Source organism: Raphanus sativus, chromosome 4 (assembly GCF_000801105.2).
Source record: "Raphanus sativus cultivar WK10039 chromosome 4, ASM80110v3, whole genome shotgun sequence".
NCBI lineage: Eukaryota > Viridiplantae > Streptophyta > Magnoliopsida > Brassicales > Brassicaceae > Raphanus > Raphanus sativus.
Genome location: NC_079514.1, coordinates 904,346 through 926,603, shown reverse-complemented (window position 1 = coordinate 926,603; position 22,258 = coordinate 904,346). Strand labels below are relative to the sequence as shown.

The 22,258-nt window shown below is 31.4% G+C and overlaps 3 protein-coding genes and 1 non-coding gene across 4 annotated transcripts; 2 read left to right on the top strand and 2 right to left on the bottom strand.

The window, feature by feature from the left end:
* Nucleotides 1–2,185: 2,185 nt before the first annotated feature.
* On the bottom strand, nt 2,186–4,556 carry LOC108849143 (cytochrome P450 84A1). The gene is made up of 3 exons (XM_018622656.2): nt 3,979–4,556; nt 3,450–3,877; nt 2,186–3,056 (listed from the first exon to the last, which is right to left on the bottom strand). Exons 1-3 carry the CDS (start codon nt 4,484–4,486, stop codon nt 2,436–2,438), a joined length of 1,557 nt encoding a protein of 518 aa, XP_018478158.1. The 5' UTR covers nt 4,487–4,556; the 3' UTR covers nt 2,186–2,435.
* A 7,840-nt stretch (nt 4,557–12,396) lies between these two features.
* Nucleotides 12,397–12,468, top strand: TRNAP-CGG (transfer RNA proline (anticodon CGG)). The gene has a single exon. It is a non-coding gene; the product is annotated as a tRNA-Pro (tRNA).
* A 1,668-nt stretch (nt 12,469–14,136) lies between these two features.
* LOC108849649 (aldehyde dehydrogenase family 3 member F1) lies at nt 14,137–16,811 on the top strand. Its single transcript, XM_018623235.2, has 9 exons — nt 14,137–14,556; nt 14,666–14,762; nt 14,851–15,057; nt 15,241–15,365; nt 15,448–15,552; nt 15,622–15,794; nt 15,875–15,965; nt 16,073–16,222; nt 16,398–16,811. Exons 1-9 carry the CDS (start codon nt 14,287–14,289, stop codon nt 16,632–16,634), a joined length of 1,455 nt encoding a protein of 484 aa, XP_018478737.1. The 5' UTR covers nt 14,137–14,286; the 3' UTR covers nt 16,635–16,811.
* A 1,803-nt stretch (nt 16,812–18,614) lies between these two features.
* Nucleotides 18,615–20,916, bottom strand: LOC108852319 (protein SHI RELATED SEQUENCE 2-like). The gene is made up of 2 exons (XM_018625819.2): nt 19,642–20,916; nt 18,615–19,235 (listed from the first exon to the last, which is right to left on the bottom strand). The coding sequence occupies exons 1-2, from the start codon at nt 20,174–20,176 to the stop codon at nt 18,838–18,840; spliced, it is 933 nt and encodes a 310-aa protein (XP_018481321.1). The 5' UTR covers nt 20,177–20,916; the 3' UTR covers nt 18,615–18,837.
* Nucleotides 20,917–22,258: the final 1,342 nt, after the last annotated feature.

Sequence of the window (22,258 nt, the reverse complement as noted above, 5' to 3'; positions counted from 1 at the left end):
TTTCAACCAAACAATAACTGAAAGGTCAACAATGATTTTTAGATTGGTGTGAGAAGGTTTGATGATCATCAGTATAGAGAAAATGTAAGAGAGCTAATCGTTCGTATGTAAAACATTCATCTCCCCATCTCAACATTACAGGTAACTGTGTGAGCCAATATGGTAGACGGTCACTCCCCATCTCTATATCCGGACAACTTAGCAAATCGCAAATCGACAAACGTAGGTATGGTGATTTTATGTAAGCAATTCAGACTCAAAATTTGACAATCATTAGATCTCTCTTCATATTGTTTATATTCCATTTATAAACTCAAAGATGTGAGATCCTAACAGATTCGTATATGATACAAATAATAGGACCTTCTGTCTTCGCATTTATTTTTATTCTGTTCACATGTTCTGAATTACAGACGACAACAAAAAAAAGCGTCGTTATTAACTGTACGTAGACATTAAGGGTTTCTTTTATTTTGTTTGTTTGTTAATTGTCATCGTCTTTGTCTGAACGTTCGACGCCGGTGAAAGACGACAACTTATGCGTTGTTATTGTTTTGAAACGCCGTCGTGCGGAGTCCACCACCATATATTACCGTTTTCTCTGACCATGCTGGTCTTTCATAGCTACTATTCTCGTGTCCTTTTCTACTCAAAAAGTCGAAAAGGTTAAATTACAAAAAAAAAATCGAAAAGGAAAAATGAAAATGTGGATTCTGATGTTTGTATTTATGTCTGAAAGAAGACTTTTTTCTTTGAGGTCCGATTAATTTCTCTTTTAATCGTGTTACCATGTTAAAATAACTAAAAATAACTCCATAAGTTAGTAGTAACATGTTTTTAAACAGCGCTTCTGTCTCATTTACGAGGGTGTCAAGTTATGTTCTTCTATTACAATTATAACCATGCATGCATTGCTCAACCTCAACTGTTATATAGATCTATTCCAATCCCCTCATCACTGCATTTTTTTTAAGTATCCATACCAATGAAAGGAAATGGGGTCGCCTGACTGAATTGTCCCTACAATCAGAAGTAAAACTATTTATGAAAAAAATAAAGGCCAAAATTTAAGCGCAAGGTCAAGGAGAAGCTGGCTTCTCTAAAAAAATGAAACAGTATGACTTGAATGGTTGATGGGTCGAGAAGCTGGCTTCTCTAGAAGACAAAGACAAGCCCTACTCGAACCAACCTCTTTGAAGATAGTGGAGGAGCTAAGAAAACTTTTTAGGAGAGTCAACTCTGAAGTTAACATAGATCATAGAGATTATTTAGCTAAAATTTGCAATAATAATCTTGATTTTAAAGAATTATACAAGTAAACGAAATTAAAATAAGAAATTCACATGAGTCAATTGATCCATTTACCAATACATTGGCTCCGCCACTGTTTGCAAATATGTCACTTAGATAGTTAAGCTTCAACAATAGTTTGGCTTAGAGCTACTTTTACGGTATCTACTCAATTCTTCCCAACACATTGCTTGTCTGTAAAATCGTCATTTTCGTATGCTTCCAAGTTCCAACACACACACAAAATGTATGTCAAGGAGGCACCGCTTGTTTGTTAGTTACAGCCTACAGGCAATAATTATCTTTTCTAAATTTTCTGTATTGGTTATATATTTTGCTTGTGACGTATTCAATACTGAGAATAATACATATACGCAATTATTTTGTGATATTCGATAGTCCACGTATGATACATACGTACGTATGTATGTATATGAATGTGCTACGTGTGTATATCGACTACAAATCTAACGTATTTAAGTGATTTGTAATTTATTGCTTTCGTCAAGGTAGGTGTAGTGATAATATATAAAATATTTTACAAGTGACTAGTTCGTTTAATAACTAAGGTGATTTGGCTTTTTAACATGCATATAAACTGAGAAGTGACAAACAATAACTAAAATTTAAAATTCAAGTTATGATTTCCAACTTGCCCTATATAGCAGCTTTTTTTTTTTTGACTAAAGGCTATATAGCAGCTTCTTCATATCTAAAATTGAGCTTTTAACTTGGTTTTACATGTTTTTTTTTTTTGAAAAGCGACTTGGTTTTACATGTAGCCAAACTCTTGTAAGTCATAGACTCATAGTGATGGAAATCTGAGCCTAGGCTATAAAATTTCTGACAAATGCACTCTTAATAGTTTGTTTACCTACGTAATATGCAAAGGTAATTGTAGAAAAAAAAAATTGATTTTACCAGTTACATTTCATTCAAGGAAAAATCCCAACAAAAGAAAAGGAAAGTCGAAAAAGAGCATTAATGTTTTCATCCAGACCACACGTGATACACATTCACACATATAATAACATCCACAAATGTTCAGTGCTACATTTGACTTCTCACACCCATACAAACCTTTCGAAAAAAAATACCATGATGATTGCTTTGATATTAACCCGCCACGTGCTACGAACCATAACTTAAACAGCACAAATCAGGCGTGTGCTAGGCACGGCGAAAAGACGAGTGGCTCTAGGAGCCGTGAGGCCAAACACGTCGTTCATGTCAAGCTCGCTCGGTTTCATCCCATCAGGTAATTTCCATGTGAAGCAATGTAATATATGAGCAACGGCTAACTCAAGTGCGTATAACCCGAGTTGCATACCCGGGCACGATCTACGACCCGACCCGAATGGTATAAACTCGAAGTTACTTCCTTTAAAATCCGCTACTCCCGGTTCTAAAAACCTCGACGGTCTAAACGTTTCGGCGTCGGGCCAAGACTTAGGGTCACGTCCAATCGCAAACGCGTTGATCATAACGCGTGACTTCTTGGGAACGAAGTAACCGTCGATCTCAGTGTCCTCGGCGGTTTCGTGGAGGAGGAGTGGGATAGGTGGGTGTAGCCTTAGGGTTTCTTTGAGTGTGCACTTCAGAAAAGTCAACTTCTCGATGTCTGATTCTTCCACATGCCGGTCAAGTCCGACAACTTCGGCGAGTTCTTGTTGGACCCGTTTTAGATCCTCGGGGCTCCGTAATAACTCCGTTAAGGCCCACTCTATTGCCGACGCTACCGTTTCCGTTCCGCCGAACATAACGTCCTATTAAATTCAATAAATCAATTCAAATTAGGTTTATTTTATATCAAATTTCAAATTAAGTTTTAAAGTGTTAAAATAAATAAATTGTTAGCTCAAAGACGGTCAGTTTATATTTACGTGTGATTTATATTACCTTTGTACATATTTTTTGCATGTTTTGTATTTTAGGTCTTTTCTTAATATTCTAGAGTTTTTACTATCAGTAAATGACGTCATTTCCCCTAATGCTTACTCAAGATCTCTAATTCATATGGACTACTTGTAAATACAGAAAGCTACCTTCCTGATTTAGACAAAAATATGAAACTAGTGGTTTGAGATGGATCTATCACTTCTGTGGTGTGACGCATTAATAATAATGACTATGCCTAGTGGTCTTTTGAAAAATAATACCATGATGATTGCTTTGATATTGTCACGGGTAAGTTTGATAGAATTCTGGAGATCCGTTGTCTCGCTCACTAATTTGGCCTCTTCGCTGTAAAAAGCAAGAAGATCATCAACCATGTCGGTATCAACATCTCCATCATCAACAGTGTTTTGATTCTCTTTCTTCTTCATATGTTCATCGATGATATCGTCAATAAATCCGTCTAGATCATTACGGGCCTTCACGAGCCGCTTGTTTATCCCTTGTGGATCGATCCACCCGAAATATGGTATGAAATCCGCTACGTTGAAGGCTCCAAAAAGCTTAGAGAACTCTTGTAAGATTCTTATGAACTCGTCTTGTCCCTTTTCACAAGCTGACCCGAACGCTGCTCGGTAAGTTATGTTTCGGGTCAGGGCGAAAATTTGCTCCCCGACGTTTATTGACTTACCTACAATTTATATTTGTTTGCCTGTCAAAATACGTATAAAAGAGAGAAAAATGTTTGTTGTTTTTAGTTTTTACATATTTAGCCGCATATAACTAACTTACCAACGTTACTAGATACCGACCGGATCATTTTGTCCACTTCATCTCGAACAGAAGCCCATGACTCAGCACGTTTACGGCTAAACACCTTCATGACACACACTTTCCTCATCTGTCTCCAAAACGGTCCGTAGTGAGCGAACGCCATGTCGGCTCGGTCATAAGTCAAATAACTAATAGCTATCGTTGCTGGCCGGTTCGAGAAGATGCTGTCTTGGACTTGGAGGACTTGTCGAGCTACATCAGGTGATGAGACGGCATACATATGAAGGAAGCCCATGCGGAGATGGCACAAGCCGCCGTATTTCTTAGCTAAGTTTGCTAAACCACGGTGGGTGAGTTGATCCATCATTAACATATTGCCTATGATGGGCCATCCACGTGGACCGGGTGGGTAAGACCTTCGCCGTCGTGTGATGAGGCCGATGAATATGAAAACGGAGACGACGATGAGAATAGTCGTCGTGGGATCGAATACTTGACTTAGTGTTTGTGATACAGAAGACTCCATACTGATTTTTCTTTTCTTTTTTCTTTGTAAGAGGTCTAGGCAAAGTTCGCCATTTTGGGATGTGATTAGAGAGGTGGGTTTTATAATCAAAGTGTGGTCCCATTTATAGACATATTTCTATTTATCTAGTGTGACTTAGTTTTCGCCACTCGTACCTTTTATTTATTTATTAATATGAAAATAATAGTAAAACAGACAGATTATAATAATTAATGGATTCGAACATTATGATAAAAATAAATATATATGACTGGTTCGCTACAATATTTGATGATATAAATATAAGTTTTTTCCCTTACTACATAGTAGTTTTAAATTAGATATAATTTATATGTAAGCAAATGTTTAATTTTAGAAACAATGCGAAGTCTCCACACCCAAATTAAACAACATATATATTTTTTGATTATCCAAACTTTAATTAATAATTTAACATTTTAAAATATTTTTAACAAAATTATCCATATTTAGTATTAATAGATTAACTATATTTGAGTATTAAAGGATTAAAATTTATTAGTATATTAAACTGTTTATATTTATATCCTGAAACCGAAAAATATTTTAACATAATATATTAAAATACTAATTGATTTAATGATTTTTATACTTATATAGTACACACTCATTATAATTTCAATGTCAAATTTTTATATCAAAAGACAGCTTAGGTGAATGGATTTTATTTTTCTGAACTGATAAGAAATAAACATATCTACTCTAAAAATCATCTAACATGTCATAAATATGTAAAAGTAATTTATTTTAAGACAGTAAACATCAGTTTTGTTTAATAATGCAATATTGTACTAACTTTTTAAAATATATAAAACCATTACATATAAGAAAGTAAAAGAAATATTCTTAAAAGTTCTGATATAAAATGTGAATGATAACAAATGGTCAGTAATCATATTCTCAAAGATTAGACATCCACATTTCATTTTATTCCTACTTTCACATAAACAGAAGATTCCACTTTAAAATGTCGAGATATTCTTATATGTCCACCAAACAAATATCCACAACTTTAATTTGCTGCTTTTAGTAGAATATGAATCAGAGCAAACAAACAAGTACAAAAGGTCTATTAGTTAATATTATTATATTAATAAAACGCTCTAAAACTGAGATATAGACCTACCACAAGCGGTGAGTACAGACAGACGATTAATTAATTACTACTACAATTAACTCATGTCCAAACGCTGCGGTCGTGCGTGACTGATTTAGCAAGGTGGAGCATTCAGCGGTGGTTGGCCATGGTGGTTTCTTCACACGGTGAATTTGAAATCAACAAGTTTAGAAAATTGACATTTTTTTGAATTATGCAGAGGTATCCTGACTCCACAGAAGTGGTCCAGACTATTCACGTGTTGTCAGGTGTTGGTGTTCTTTTTCTCGCGATGCCAAAATGTTAATTCTCCAGTGATCAGAATTCGAATGCAGGTGGTAGTACTCACGGTCATGAATCCTTTACCACCAGAGCTAGAAGTCCCGATTAGAAAATTGACATTTTATTCCTGAAGTATTTGAAATCAACAAGTTTAATACTCAAATATTGTTTGTGAATTATTCTCTAAGCTATAGTTAGATTGTGTGAAATTGAAAATGAAATAACCAATTGTTAAGTGATGAACGGAGAAATAACGATTTCCATCAATTTTTAACGGTTAAATATTCTAATCATAATTTTATACCGTCAATGATTAGTTGAAAAATAAGTATACACATATAATATTTGAATATTTAATATATCGATTGAAATTATTTGAGGAATTAAAAACTCTCTTTCTGTTACGTTTCTTATATGATTGAAGTCATAAACATCAATTCTTTTTTAAAAATTATAATTAAAATAGTTTCAAGTAAATAAAATTATTATACGAGATATTTACTTTTAAAAAGAATTTGTTGAGTTTTTACAATGACATATAAAATAATACTAAATAAGTAGAGTTATATTGTATTGTTGATGTACTTTATGTTTATAAAATCACTTTAGATTATTTTTAGTTGAAAAAACTTCTCAATTTGTACCAATATACAAGAAACTTAATTCCAGGCAATGACTTTTAGTTTTTTAAGCATATAAAGTAATATAAGATAATTACATTTGCGTTGTATTGTTGATGTATAATATATGATTGTCTAAAGTAAAATAATTACATATGATTGTCTAAAATAGAGATCCAATGTACATGGTTGCTTAAGCTATACAAAATCATCCCTAAGTTATTTATAATTATGAAGTACATCAATACGATGTAACTATAATTATTTATATTATTTTATTATTGTATAAAATTTTATAAATTCTTCAAAAGGCAAAAATATTTTATATTGGTTATACACTTATATGTAACTTAAGAATATTTTAAACTGTGAGTTTCTATTAAAAAGAAGAAATTGTTTTTTTAATTAATTCATTGAGTATTTTCAGTCTGTATATTAAAATACTTTAATGTTATAAATGCATATTTATTCTCTAACTAATCTTCGACTGTGTAAAATTATGATTATAATATTTAACAATTACAAGGCTAACGGAAACTGTTATTTTCCGTTCATTAGTTAACGATTAATTATTTTGTTTTCAATTCCACACAGTTAATTATTAGTTGGAAAATAATTTTGCACAAGCAATATTTGAATATTAAACCTGCTGATTTCAAATACTTTGATAATAAAATGTCCAATAACCGATTAACTAATAGCTAAAATCTTAGACATTGACTAATAGACTGATAAAACACCTTTTTGTCGTTACTAAACATTTTTTTTTTAATTATCAGAAGGTTTGGATCGAAACCCTGATTTTTCAGACCCGAAACTACAACATGTGTAATATTGATTTCATCTCAGTGTTCACTCGAATTTGGAACACACACATCTAAACAGTGTACTATACGATTTTATGATTTTATAAGTAATGTATTAACTTTCAGTTACACAGATTTAGTTATTATTTAAATATATCTATCCGTCTGATCGGTTACCGACGAGGTGATTAGTGCCCACCCTCTTGCAAATTTGCTTCAGAAATATGATATATTGATAAATATTATTTCTAACTATGTATTTTATTTACTTAATATACTATTCTATCAAAATAAAATATATATCCGTCTTTTGAATAACGAATCAGAATCTAGTTGCATTTTAAAGCAAATAATTTTTTTCTTTTTGAACAAGGACCACCAATGGATATATTTCTGATTATATATGTGTATATTAGTTATATTATATATATATATATATATAATTATTGTACATTAGTTGGCCCCTAATAACAGTAAATCCTTTCCAGAGTCAAACCATATGCTTTCCTTGCTCCTAGGAAGGGCCGACTCTGGCTCTAAGATAAGGATTTATGCATAATCGATTTAGCTATAGCATAGTCATGGAAGAAAATTGATTGTTACTGTTTATCTTTTTTTAAGAAGTGATATTTTGATTTCTACTTCTCGTTAGTCTCTTAATTTTAAATTCCCAGCATTTTTTATATATTAATTTCCCAGCTTCAGCAGCGAGTTTCTGTGATACATGCAAACAGTATAGGAGAAAATCTAGTCAGTGTTACAAAAAAAAGGAGAAAAATCCTAGTCAACTAGTTTTTTTTCTTCTGAAACTTAGTCAACTAGTTAACTCCAAGATCATAATTTTGTATGTCACATTCGTATCCCGACGGTGTGTGTAACAATGCTTGTTTGGCAGTCGGCAAACTCGTCAGTTCTGTAATCATATAAATTAATTAATTAGATTGTTTTTTTTACTTAAATTAATTAATTAGATGCCACAAAATTTCTACGATTCCCCGCCCAATCAAATGTAAGGTTGGTAAAACCATATATGTAATTTAGAATTATATGTTCGTTGACGTATTTCAAATGGTCAGGCTAATACGTAAAAATTTTGATTTTTTGGGTCAAAATGTAAAATTTTGATTAACAATATAAATTATTATAGTACTATTAAATTAAGATAAAAATGGGATGAATTCACATATTAAAATGACAAAGAATATTTAAATTTTTAGAGTTTTTTAAAAACTTTTTTTTATTTTATATATGTCTGTTATATACAAACATTGTTATAAAATTTGTTTTACCATAATAATTTTTTATTACTATTTAATAATGATCAACCATTAAAATTTAATAAAATTTATCAGATTTTGTTAATTATTATTAGTATATTTCATTAAAATATTATATTACAAAATAATGTATTGATGATAAAATTTTAATATATGAATATAATATTATCTTTATAGAAAATGCTCTGTTACATTTAATCTTTACTAAAATATTAACAAATAAATTTAAATTAATTGAATATTTTGAAGAGTTGAAATCAAATATATTAGAGTGAATTTTTCCAAATTGACCATTCCAAACTATAACAAATAACTTTACAGTTTATGCCTTTCATTTTTATACAAAGTTTCATCAATTTCGTTTACTAGAACTTATATTAAAATTCACTAAATAAATGAAAAAGTTATAAATTTCTTCTATAGTTCTTTTATTATACTGTAAGTTAATTTGAGCATTATTTAAGTTAAATTAATTAGGTGCAGATAATGTTTGGTAGGTAGCAGTAGGTAGTGCATGCAAGTGTTTATCTATTTTATTCCTTTTTGGTCAGCGAAATGATCAGTTTTATCTTCAATCAAGGTTCTTATTTGTTTAAAATGACGTATACTAAAATAAGTTAAACTGAAGTTGTTGATCTTGTGAAAGTTTTCTTGATTGAGTTTTTTTAATAATTAAATTAATCAATTATTGTTAGTTCGATTGATAAGTTTAAGAATCTTCAACTAATAACACTTAAACAACCTTGTACATGTTATAATCCCAAACAATAAGGAATGTATAAACAATAGTTTTTAATGATTAAATAAAAATATATAATTTATTTTTGGTATTTTTAACAACTAATTATATTTAAATAGATGGCCAACAAATTTACAGATACAACTAGAAACAAGTTCAATAAAAAGATAAAAGACTAAAAAATGGTATAATAGAATAAAAATGTTAAAGGTAGTGTGAAAGTGTGATGAACAAACTAATGTTCTTGATTTAGGAATTATTTTTACTATTTAAAGTTACATTATCATAATCCAAACTAAAACTATATTTGTCTATAATGTATCAATTTTTTTGGTTTCTTTCCTTTTGCTAAATTTGATGAATATTCTATTAATCAATATTACATTGTAATAAACTAGTCATAATATTTAGGAAATACTATAAAAATCCTAAGCATCTAAGAACTCTTTTAATCCTTTATTGTATTTTTAGAATATCTTTTAAGTTATAGATATAAAATACAAAATTTATACTGTTCTATATACATCTCATATTTTATAAAACTAATTGTATATGTTGCACACAAAAAAAACTATTTTCCCAAAATGATGTTTTCCCTCGTGTGTGGACCCTCGACCACGATATAGGGCCGACGTCCGAAGCCAACCGCTATCCACAAAGGACAAATATATCCTTTTCATCTACATTAATATAAATTAGTTAAATCTAAAGAAAGCAATTGCTCCATTTTTGCTTGAGAAAAAAATAATCACTTCGATATTTATTTTAGCAACTCAAACTCTTTCCATTAGCGTTTTCTCTTCAATAATAGGAAGAATTTTTTTTTTTTGAAAAAGGGCTGATAATAGGAAGATTTTGAATCAAACTCCAGACTACTTTTCAATAGTGATGATTTATAGATGTTAATATGTGAAAATGTCAAATTTATCATACATAGACAATACTGATAGGCAGGACCAGCACAACAATTTTACGGACCCTATTGCAAAAAAAAAGTCGGACTCTTCAATTAATATCAGTTCAAAGTTTTTGATAAATAGTTTAAAAAAAAAGTTTTTGATAAATTTTATTTTTAAGAACAATATTATGAGTATATTTTCAGAAAATTGTGATGAAACTAATTATATATATATATATATATATATAATTTTTAACCTTTTATAGATACTTTTAACATAAAATTACATATATTTTAAAAAATCCAGATTCTTTGACTATTAAAATGGAAGGACATCGGAGTGGATCCGGGACGGTCGCACCGTTTGTCCCCACCTAAACCGGCTCTGGATAAGACGCATATACAGTCTAATGTTAATTGATATAATTAGTGTTAAGTTGTATTAGCTACCTCATACATTTTAAAACTCCGACACACAATAACTATCTGGTGTATCTTAGGATTATAGCAGCAACTGGAAGATTAATTAATACAAAAAAAATTGATTAATTTCAGAAGAATATTTACGTTGAAAGTTGAAACTCTGAACAATTCATCCTTTTATTTGGAAGTGGGTTTTTTATGTTCTCCCTATTTTCTCTTCTAGAAAGATTGGTTAATTTTGCGGAGTTTATTCATGGCTAAATACTCTTATCCATCTAGTGTGCGTACTTATTTAACCAAAAGAAAAAAAAAGAACACAAAAACGAGTAAGTAATCAACCATTTTCATTGTTCACATTTAATATCATGAAGGTTAGATTCGCGACATTCCACATGTGCATATGCTCTTTTGAGCTTATTCATAAGATTTGTTTAAATAGTACCAGGTTAATGCTACTTTGTCTTATGAGCTTTATTCTTTTTTGGCGGCTTATTTTAATAAACGAAACGTATTAAAAGGTTTTTACTTTTTAGACTTTGACTTCATAATAATGTTTCTTTACTTATTTAGCTAAATAAATTGATATAGTCTTCATTTTATTTATCATAATCAGTGACGCTAAGAAATGGGTTTGGGCCTATCAGTTACGTTTCGGTGCCTTGTGGTTTCCGTCACTTTACGCATATCCATCGCTAATACTAGTCAATGTTATCAATCGGAATATTAAGTACAGTAAAACCTCTGTAGTTTAATAATATTGAGATTTTAAAATTTTTTTAAGTTATGGAATATTAGTTTACAAAAAGTTTTCCTTTTTTATTTTTTTTGAATGTTTTTATTTATAAATATATTTGATTTTACCATGTATACATTAATAAAATTTAAGAAATTTATTTTCATATTATTTTATTATATTACTTGGCTTATATTTTTGTGTTTCATATAAATTATATATAGTTTTTCGATAAAATTTTACTAAATATTATCAAAATATATTGAAATGTTAAAAAACAATAGAGGAATTTTCACTGTGAATATAAAACCAACAATATAGTGTTTAGTTTGTACTTATATGAAATGTATATATAAAAATATTATTAATTTATAATCTTATTATTTTATCGATTTATGTTATATTTTGAACCGACCCAATTCAAAACCGAGAAAATTTATTAACTTATATAAATTATTAATTTATCGAATATTAATTTATAGAGTTTCTACCGTATTTTTTTCACTTGACTTGTCAAATTTTCACATCTAATAAAAATTTACTTTAATCACACTATCAGTTAATTTTCATATTAAATTATTATCAAATGAAATCTACACACGAATCAAAAAGTATAAATAATAACAATGATCACTCTAGTCTTTATTAAAAAAAAGAATTATACCCCTTATGTTTCAAATGATACATGTTTTAAAAAAAAATTGTTTCAAAACATATATTTTATATTTTCAATGCATTTAAAATAATAATAATAATAAATTATAAATTTCAAAGAAATTAATCATATTTATTGAATTTTGATTGTTTAAAAGTTAAGAAAAATAGTTACACAATAGTTACACAATAGTTCCAGTTTTTTCACTTTCAACGGCTTAAGAAAAAATGTTTACTTTTTATGTTATGTCAATCTTTGGCTATCAAATAATATTAAAGAAGTTCCTAACTCTTTCATTGGATTGATATTGAATTTATCATATACTAGTTTACTTAATAGATATACTCAGGATTGTTATCAATCGGGTGTTTGGTCTAGTGGTATGATTCTCGCTTCGGGTGCGAGAGGTCCCGAGTTCGATTCTCGGAACACCCCTGTATTGAACTTTATTTAACTTTTTTGGATCTGATCATCACAATAAAAAGCATACCATACAGGCCTGTTTAGTCCAATGGGCTCCATTTTTATCTTGAACTGTTCTTATCTTTTTTCGGATCTGATCACCGCAATAAAAAGCATACAGTACGTGCCTATTTAGTCCAATGGGCTCCATTTTTTCCTCGGATCTAGTCATGGCCAATAAAAAATACAATACAGGCCTAGTTAGTCATATGGGCCGGATCTCTTAAAGGCAGTAAAAAGTAGGATGAATGTTCTTCAATGCGGTTGCCATGTGTGTCGGCAGAGAAGCAACCGTACATAATGGACAGTTTTATATCATGAATTCCTGATCGATAAACTATAATTTAGAAGTAAGGGTGAATAAAAATATTTTTCCTTAATTATAATATATAAAATATCATTTTCTCACCGGAGGAAAACAGAGAGACAGCTTTCATTGCTCAAAGTGTAACTCGACAAGGAAGAGTTTATGTGACTAAGGGCCATCCTGAATAGTTGTTTGAGTTCTTTGTCAATGAAAGCAGGACCTTCTAATTGTTTCTTTGGTGTGGTTTTGAGGTATGGAGGAAACGTCTAGCCATGGAGGAGGCGTTGGTTTTGGTTTTTTGGTGTTTTGCAGATTGTGTTGAGTTTTTAAAAGCTTTTGTAGTTTGGAGTAGGGAGTTTTCGTTTCTTTTGGGTTCTGTTATTTTGTTTGTGCTTCTATTGCAAACTTTATATGTTTTCTTCGATTTCTCAATATATAATTTCTGAAGGAAAAAAAAATATCATTTTCTCAAAAAAAAAAAAAACATTTTCTCCGTAAATATATGATAAATATATTGTAGTATTTTCAGTTTCAAGATCGGATCAGAATTGTATGACTGTTTTGCCAACTATCACCGCCTACACCACATAAGGATAATCACAGATCTAAAATTGGTCCAAAACTCAGTAGAAAACCTCTTAATTATTGACGTAGTACTTACGCAAAGTTATTGAGGTTTCCAATTAATATGCAAACTTTCTGAAGCTCCCAACTACATATGTATTTGATGGCCGGTTCACTAGCAAAAAAAAAAATTGATGTTACGAGCGGCGAAGCATTTAAGGTCCGGGGTCAATAATCGACGTTCCGACGCACCAATTAATGGCACCGATTTATATACTTCATATATAAAAATATACTCTCTCTGTTTTTATTTGTAGGTAGTTTAACATAAAAACACGTATATTAAGATTTTTAAACTTTTTAGAAATCAGCAAGCAAAATACGCTGCTTTATCTATTGACACATTCATTTTTTCTTGAACATTTAATTAGAAAGTGAAATTATTGTTATTTTTAAAAAGAACATTTAATGGAAAAGTAACACTTTCTAGTTAAATAAATTTTAATTATATTATTTTATTGCTTTGGAATCTGTAACACTTTATATTGTGAAATAAATCTATTTTGCTAAAACTACCTACAAATAAAAACAGAGGGAGTATGAAGTATTTGTAGAAATATCTAACATGTATTGTAGAAAACGATAAACTATACTAACATTTAATTCAAAGACAAGGACTTCTAACTTCATGATAACGATTTTTAAACCTAAGATAGCAGAACCTATTTAATGTTTACCTTATCACTTTCCCAACTAGTTTTTTCCTTTCCACTTTTAAACACCGCCTATCAGTGGTTGAATCTTGAAAATGAAACACTCTAGCTCCAAAAGAGGCAATCAAACAAACAAGCAGAGAGCTTCTTAATAACCAAACTCTGCTTCTGAACAGAGTAGAGAGAGTTAGAGAGAGAAAAAAAGACATGGAAGCCATGAAGGAGACTGTGGATCAGAGCTTGAGAGAGATGAGAGAGACATTTGCGAGCGGTAGGACGAGGAGTGTGAAGTGGAGGAAGACACAGCTTGAAGCTATAATCGAGATGGTCAAAGACAACGAAGACAAGATGTGCGAGGTTCTGTTTCAAGATTTGGGCAAACACAGTACTGAAGCTTTTAGAGATGAGCTTGGTTTTGTCATGAGATCAGCTACTACTGCTTTAAGCAGTCTTGATAAATGGGTTGTTCCCAGAAAGGTAAGAACCCTACACAATGCGCATACGTTAACAACTGTAGTATAAGATAATAATATTGATTAATCATATTTTTGTTTGGACAATTGTTTTCTTGGTGATGAAAAAACAGAGCAACCTTCCTCTGTTGTTCTACCCAGCAACAGGGAAAGTGATCTCAGAACCGTATGGGACGGTTCTTGTTCTGTCTAGCTGGAACTTTCCTATTTGTAAGAGTTTGGATCTTGAATCAGTTTCTTTTTTTTTTTTTGAAATCTTTTAAGAGTTAATATAGTGCTTTTTATTGTTTGTGGTCAGCTTTGTCTTTGGACCCAATGATTGGGGCAATATCAGCAGGAAATACCGTGCTACTCAAGGCATCTGAACTGAGCCCTAACGCATCTGCCTTCCTCGCCAAGACGATCCCGTCTTATCTAGACACTAAAGCCATCAAAGTTATCGAAGGAGGACCTGATGTCGCGACTATCCTCTTGCAGCATCAATGGGATAAGATCTTCTTCACTGGTATCACTCCATAATTTGTTAAATTCAGATTTATAATGTACTTCATACCTAAAAGTTAAAATTAGCCATAATTTGATTGACTTATCTCTTTATATATTAGTTTTATTTTTCCAACCGACGTGAGTCTTCATTCATTAACATGCTTGTTTTAGTGGAATATGCCTAATTGTTGTTTGTTTGTAGGGAGTCCAAGAATCGGAAAGATTATAATGGCTGCAGCTGCAGAGCATTTGACTCCTGTGACATTGGAGCTTGGTGGAAAATGTCCCACCATTATTGATCACCACTCTGTTTCAAAGGACATGAAGGTATGTGCTTTGCTCTATTTTCTTACATCCAATATTACATAATGTTGTGTCTGAATTTTTATTAACGGTCATGAGTATATAGTCCATTGTGAAGAGGATCTCGGGAGGAAAATGGGGATCTTGCAGTGGACAAGCTTGTATCTCCGTTGATTACGTTCTTGTTGAACAGAGTTTTGCGTCTTCTCTGGTACGTGTCCACACAAATGCAAACGCTCTTTCTGTTAGTATCTCTAAGAGTTTGGTTATTTTCTATTAGATTGAAATGTTGAAGCCGGTGATAAAGTCTTTCTTTGGAGAAAACCCTAAAGAATCAGGATGTCTAGCTAGGATTGTCACCAAGAAACATTTTCAGAGATTGTCTCGTCTTCTTAATGATCCTCGTGTTCAAGCTTCAATCGTCTATGGAGGCTCCATGGATGAAGAGAAGCTGTATAGTTTTGATTTAATCATGTTTCTTGCGTCACACGGTATCTGTCTTACAAGTCCTTTAACCTAGGTTTGTTTGACAGGTATGTTGAGCCAACGATCTTGTTGAATCCTCCTCTTGATTCTGAGATAATGAATGAAGAAATATTTGGTCCAATTCTCCCAATCATCACAGTAAGCATAGTTAAAGTATTCAGTCATACAGGTTACTAATTAAGTAGAGTAAATAATTGACTAATTATTGCTGTTTTTTTGTGTCTATTTCTTCTGATTTAATGAAGTTACGTGACATCCAAGAAAGCATAGGGTTCATCAAGTCAAAACCAAAGCCACTTGCCATCTATGCATTCACCAAGGACGACAAACTTAAAACTAGAATCTTGTCAGAAACATCCTCTGGAAGTGTTACCTTCAACGACGTCATGATCCAGGTATATATAATATATATATGTCATATTCTCAACTATTCCACACACCCAAAAGATTAATCCCCATGAAACGAAACCAGTCTAAAGGGATCTACTTACGGGCCTTCGGGCCTATGACTTCCTACTCATTTAGAAAACATGCCTTTCTCATGTCCTCGAGTGGTGATTGGAATTGCAGTATATGTGTGATGCGTTGCCCTTTGGAGGAGTGGGAGAGAGTGGAACAGGAAGGTATCACGGGAAATACTCATTTGAATGTTTCAGTCACGAGAAGGCAATAATGGAAGGAAGTTTAGCAATGGATCTTGAAGCTCGATACCCTCCATGGAACACCTTCAAGCTCACCTTTATTAGACTCGCATTTCGTGAAGCTTACTTCAAGCTTGTCCTCTTAATGCTTGGTCTTAAAAAATAAAATAAGGGAGCGAGAAGAGAAACACACGCAATATATATTATGTGATTGATTTGTATCACTCTTATGTTTGATTTTCATATCTTCACCTAATAAGTTTGATAATATATGTCATTTAAGCTATGAGATATTCTATATAAGCAACTTTCACTTATATTTTAACCAAGTTACATTCTTATTTACCGCGGTTACATACGTGATTTAACGATAAATATGTATTATTATTAACTTAAAAAGTTGTACAAATTTTTGATTGCAAGACAATCGCAGTATTTTCCATGATAGGTCTCAAGATTAGTATACAATTTTAATTTTGAATTCCGTAAAACATTAATATGGAATTTAGTGAATTAAGTGGTATGCTAAATGATACTTATGAACAGTTGGACTAGAAAATGAGCATACTGGGATACCTAAAAGTTATTAATATTCATCTAGCAATATTGTAATTAATATTAAACAAACAAAGGGGTCGTATACATAAATGTGTGTATGTGTCTTTTTTTTTTTTTTTTAACTAAATGTGTGTATGTGTCTTGTCCAAAGAAAAAAAAGCTGATGAAAAGCATGGGCGCGCACACCACAATAATAGGTCACTGCATCACTGAGGCAGTTTCTTTCACCCCACCCTAAGTAAAGCTCTACCGAAAGCCCTAGCTAGCTTCTTTTTTTCTGGTTGGTACGTCGTCCTTACTTGCCCCTCTTTATATTCAACCTCTTCAACCTCCCTCATTATTATTAGTTTCATCTTTACTTCTCTCTCTTTGTCTGCCTCTGGTTGTATATGTATCTTCTTGAACTCAAATCCAACCAGAAACCATATCTCTTCTAGTTGTGCCCTTCGCTCTTGGAGAATTCAAAACCAAGGAGGATGGGTAACTTGCGAGTCAAGGTACGTTCCCCCAGGCTAAACTACGTAACGTCAGGTGATCTAATTGTTTCTTGTATTTGTGATCAATAAAGTGAACATGTATATATGGATTTGTAGTCATAGTTGCACACCTGTTTAATTGCCCGGGAAATTGGGACTTGTTAGTTATTCGCAGTTAGATTATTAAGATTTAAGTAATATTAGTATTTTATATACTGATTCTTTGATTTAGTCTTTTATATACTGAAATATGTAAATTTTTTTCTTGAACACGCTGAAAATGTAACTAATAGCTTCTTTTCTATAGAAGCATAAAATGGAATACAACACGAGTTGATTTTTCGGTACTGTAGTATATAAATTTGTTGGTATTATACAATCGATTGTTGGTGTCGGAAAGACTTCATAGAGAAAAAAGATTAGTGTTCCGTATTTTGTTAGTTTATGGAACGCTACGTTAATTATTTAGTGCTTTTGTGTAACCTAAGGTAAGCAACACTAGTTTAACTCTAGGAAAAGGTTGTACTAGCTAGGAGCTGCTTAACTAAATCTTATGGTAATATGCTCTAGAACTAATTGGTTTTATATACCAATATTGCTCTAACCGTAGGCCTGTGATGCAAGAACAACCTATATAATTAATCCACGAGTTCATATATATATATATATATATATATATAATATATATATATATATTTGTGTGAGAGAGATTAGTTATATTTGTTGCTAAAAAAGAGAGAGATTAGTTATATTTAAACATTCTTCACTTTCTACAGTATAACTTTTCAAGCACCAATGCATTGTGAAGTAGAACACTATGTGTAGAATCGACAATAAATGAGACCGGCCAGTACGGTAATCGTAACTTATTATATGCTGAATTTTTTTGCCCTCATTCGCTTTCATGTCGTTGTCACTATTGATTTCACTTTAGTTAGTTTACCACTTTACCTTCTAATCTAGATAGACTTCACTCTACCATATGAAAATATTATAATTTATCAAATATTATAACATAAGAATACTCCAATGAGAGAAGCAACCGGCAACATCGAGAACCAAAAAAACAAAACTTCATGTTCATGTAAACCACCAATAATAAATATTTATGATAAATATTCATTACCGTACAAGAAACATAAAATTAAACACATATTACAAGACAAACAAACAAACATGCAGATGTTGATACGATATGAAAAATCGTCCATCTATTACATAGGGCTCATGAAAAAAACACTCGAAACACACATTATATTTTGTTTTTTTTTGAAACACACACATTACATATATAGATTCAATATATTATATAAAAATCTGGAGTTCTTGATTTAATCAAGATCTTGGTGGGTTTTGATAGAATTGCGTACCTGGTGGCACGAACATAGTCATCATGTTACTTGAGTAGTAACTACTAGAATTAGGATCTACAAACATAGCCGAGGATCCTCTTCCTCCTCTTCCACCGCCGGCTATCGCTGGAGTATTAAACGTATTTCCGCCTCCTGCGGAAGAGCTATGATGATCGCTTCCGCCACTTCCACCACTCATGTGGCTGCTTTCAGAACCTTGGTCATATAGAATTCCTTTGAAGATATGACCTCCGATGTTAACCGTCGTTTGATAAGCATACTGACCATCTCCTCCGTCGTCTACGCCGCTCAGTTTTACACACCGAAAAAGCGCATCCGAGCTCACTTCGGGCGGAAAACTCGCCTTCCCCGTTTCTAACCCTAAAAACATATACACAAAAGTTTCAAACAACACACCCGGAAAACCCCACATAAACAATAGATTCTTGCTCCTAATTTAATGTTTTTCTAGTAGCGTTTTTGTTTTCAAATTAATTTATATGTGAAAGACAACTTTCATAACAGAACACAACATATAATTAATGGTTTTATCAAACATCTTTTGAAAATCTCAAACTCCAACGGAATTTACTAATTAAAAATGTTTGATAAAATAACATAAAATCAGAATGTTATATTTTGAATTTATTAACAAAAGAAACTGAAGTAGTAAATGGATAGTTAATAGGTGTTTTTAAATGTATCCGAGTTTTGTTCTAAAAACACATCAAATATGGTTGGAATCTGAAGTCGTCTAAATAATTAAAACAAATCGGAAACTAAAAACCTGCTGAGTCGGATGGTAAGCGAGAGGAGGATGTTCCCGGAAGAGCAGTATCCCTATGACGTTTAGGGATACTGGAACCGCCGCTACCACCGCCGTCTCCAGCTGTGGAGATATGAAGCTGCTGTTGTCTCTCACGGCGTCTCGCAACGGGGATCCACGTGCTCCTAACGTGAGTGGAACAGTCGAAGCCGCGGCTCTTGCAGCAAGTTCTGCAACGCATGTGAGTGCAATCTTTCTTGGCTTGGTTTCCACAGTCCCGACAGCTTATGGTGATGGATCTTGACGATGTGGCTAAGTCAGAGACGTCAATCTGATGACCTGGATAAAGATCTATGCTTTGTTGTTGTGGATGTGGTTGATGGTGATGCATGAGAATCTGTTGCTCGGGTGGAATCTGCCATACGCTCGAGCTTGGGTTAATATTATTGGTGTTTGTGTTTGATCTATACCAAACCCAATTTGTCTTTTGTTGTTGTTGATTTCCTTCTTCGTCTCCGTTGTTGTTGTTACCTCCTAATGAGTACATCCCAGCCATTTCCTAAGACTTAACACTTCAAACCCTAATCTTGACCAAACAATATCCATAATTCAAAACCCTAATTACCATGAAATCCGTATCCTGCTTCTCACTAAAGTTCAGCTTTTTCTTACTCGTGGATCTTCTTGCTCTTTCAATCTAAACCTAATTTCTCTCACCTGGAGCAAAGTGTGTTTCTTGGTAATGAGTAGTTGAAGTGAGAGAAAGTAAGAAGAAGAAACAAAAGAAAAGAAAGAAAAAGAAGAATTTAAGCTTAGTTTGTCCAAAAAAAAAAGAAGAATTTAAGCTTTCTGTTTATGATTTTTATTTTTTTCTCAATAGATTTCTGCAACGCCGCCGCGTTCTTTAGCTTTCTCTTTCCTCTGCTCTGCTCTGCTCATCCCTAGAATTTAAGTCTCTCTGATTTGGGGTTTTGCAGATTCTGTGAAAACCAAAGTGAAAAGCTTTGCTTTCCTCTTTCTCACTTCGGCTTTGTCTGAACAAATCGCTTCTAGTTCTGTCCGAATGAAAGTAAAAAAAACTAAACAAATACCCTCGTGACAAAAAAAAAACTAAACAAATACTCTCTCTCACTTTGCTCAAAAAACAAAAAACTCTCTCTCACTCTCTCTTTCTATCGACTCAGAGTCTCACACCCACGGGGGATGATCCACGGTCCAAGGTTTCTTGTTCTTATCCCATGGACTAGAGTTTGTCACGTGGCGAATTTCATCTTAACATGGAAGAGTGTAATTATTTTTTTTTATCAAATATTTTTCTTTGAAGTTAACACTGATTTTTACATAGTTATATAAAACAAAAAGACTTAGCACAAGTGACCGTACGTATTAGTTTATCCTAGTATTAATTATGGCTAATACCGCTTAATTATACGTTTTGTCTAGTCTCAAAGAATATTAATTGCTCACCTAGATGCCTAAGGATTCTCTCTTACTTTAAGGTAGCTTTAGAAAGTTATAATATCATTTAAATCAATTTTATGTTAAATAACACAAACTTATATCCATAAATCATATGACTTTTTGAAATATAATTACTTATTTTAATCATTACTATAAATTTTTAATTAAAATTTAATAGATTCTTATGCAAATAGAAAAATATATTCTAAATAAGGGAAATAAAGAATGTTATAATATTATTTCCCTAAGTATATTTATGACTAAATTTTTTTGGGAAAATTGTTTTTTTAGTCCCAAAACACAATAACTATGTCCTCTTGATCTAATTTCTCTTACTTTATGTCTTATTAGGCTATTTTTTTCTAAATGTCAATAACACCCTTAAATTTCAATTAAAATTTTGAAATTGCAATTAAAAACTAATTTTGAATATTAAAATATACTTTTTTACTAAAATTTTTTTTTAAAAATAAAATCTCAATTATTTTTTTTAGCCCAGAAAAACGAATTTCCTTTTTTTTTTTAAAATAAAGTTTTTTCACAAAAAAAAATTTTTTAGTAAAAGTTTTTTTTAAATTAAAAATCTCAATTATTTTTTTAACCCAAAAACGAATTTCTTTTTTCTTTAAGATTTCTTTTTTTTAAGATTTTTTTTAAAAAAGATTCTTTTACTAAAGAATTTTTTTTAAAAAAGATTTTTTTAAATTTAAAAATCTCAATTATTTTTTAGCCCAAAAAACAAATTTCCTTTTTTTAATATTTTCTTTTTTTAAGATTTTTTTTAAAAACAAAATTTAAGAAAATATTTTTTTAAATCCATTTGTATTAATAAATAAAGAAACAAAATATTCCCAAACATTCTTTTCTAATATTATCCTTATCCGTAGAACATGCATTCTAAAATAGATAGAATACAATAAACATGTTAGAGATCGATTTCTACTAGTTTTAGATTTATAGTATTATGTAGATTCTGATTTCTACAGGTTTTAGATTTATAGTAATGTGTAGATTTTGATTTCTACAGATTTTAGAACTATAGGTTTAGCGTAGAATGTGTTTTCCAAATATTTTTAGAATATTATTATTTACGTAGAACACGTATTCTAAACATAGTAGATTCAATGAAAAAGTACATTACATTTTTTACTATGTAGAATGTCAATTCTACATTTTT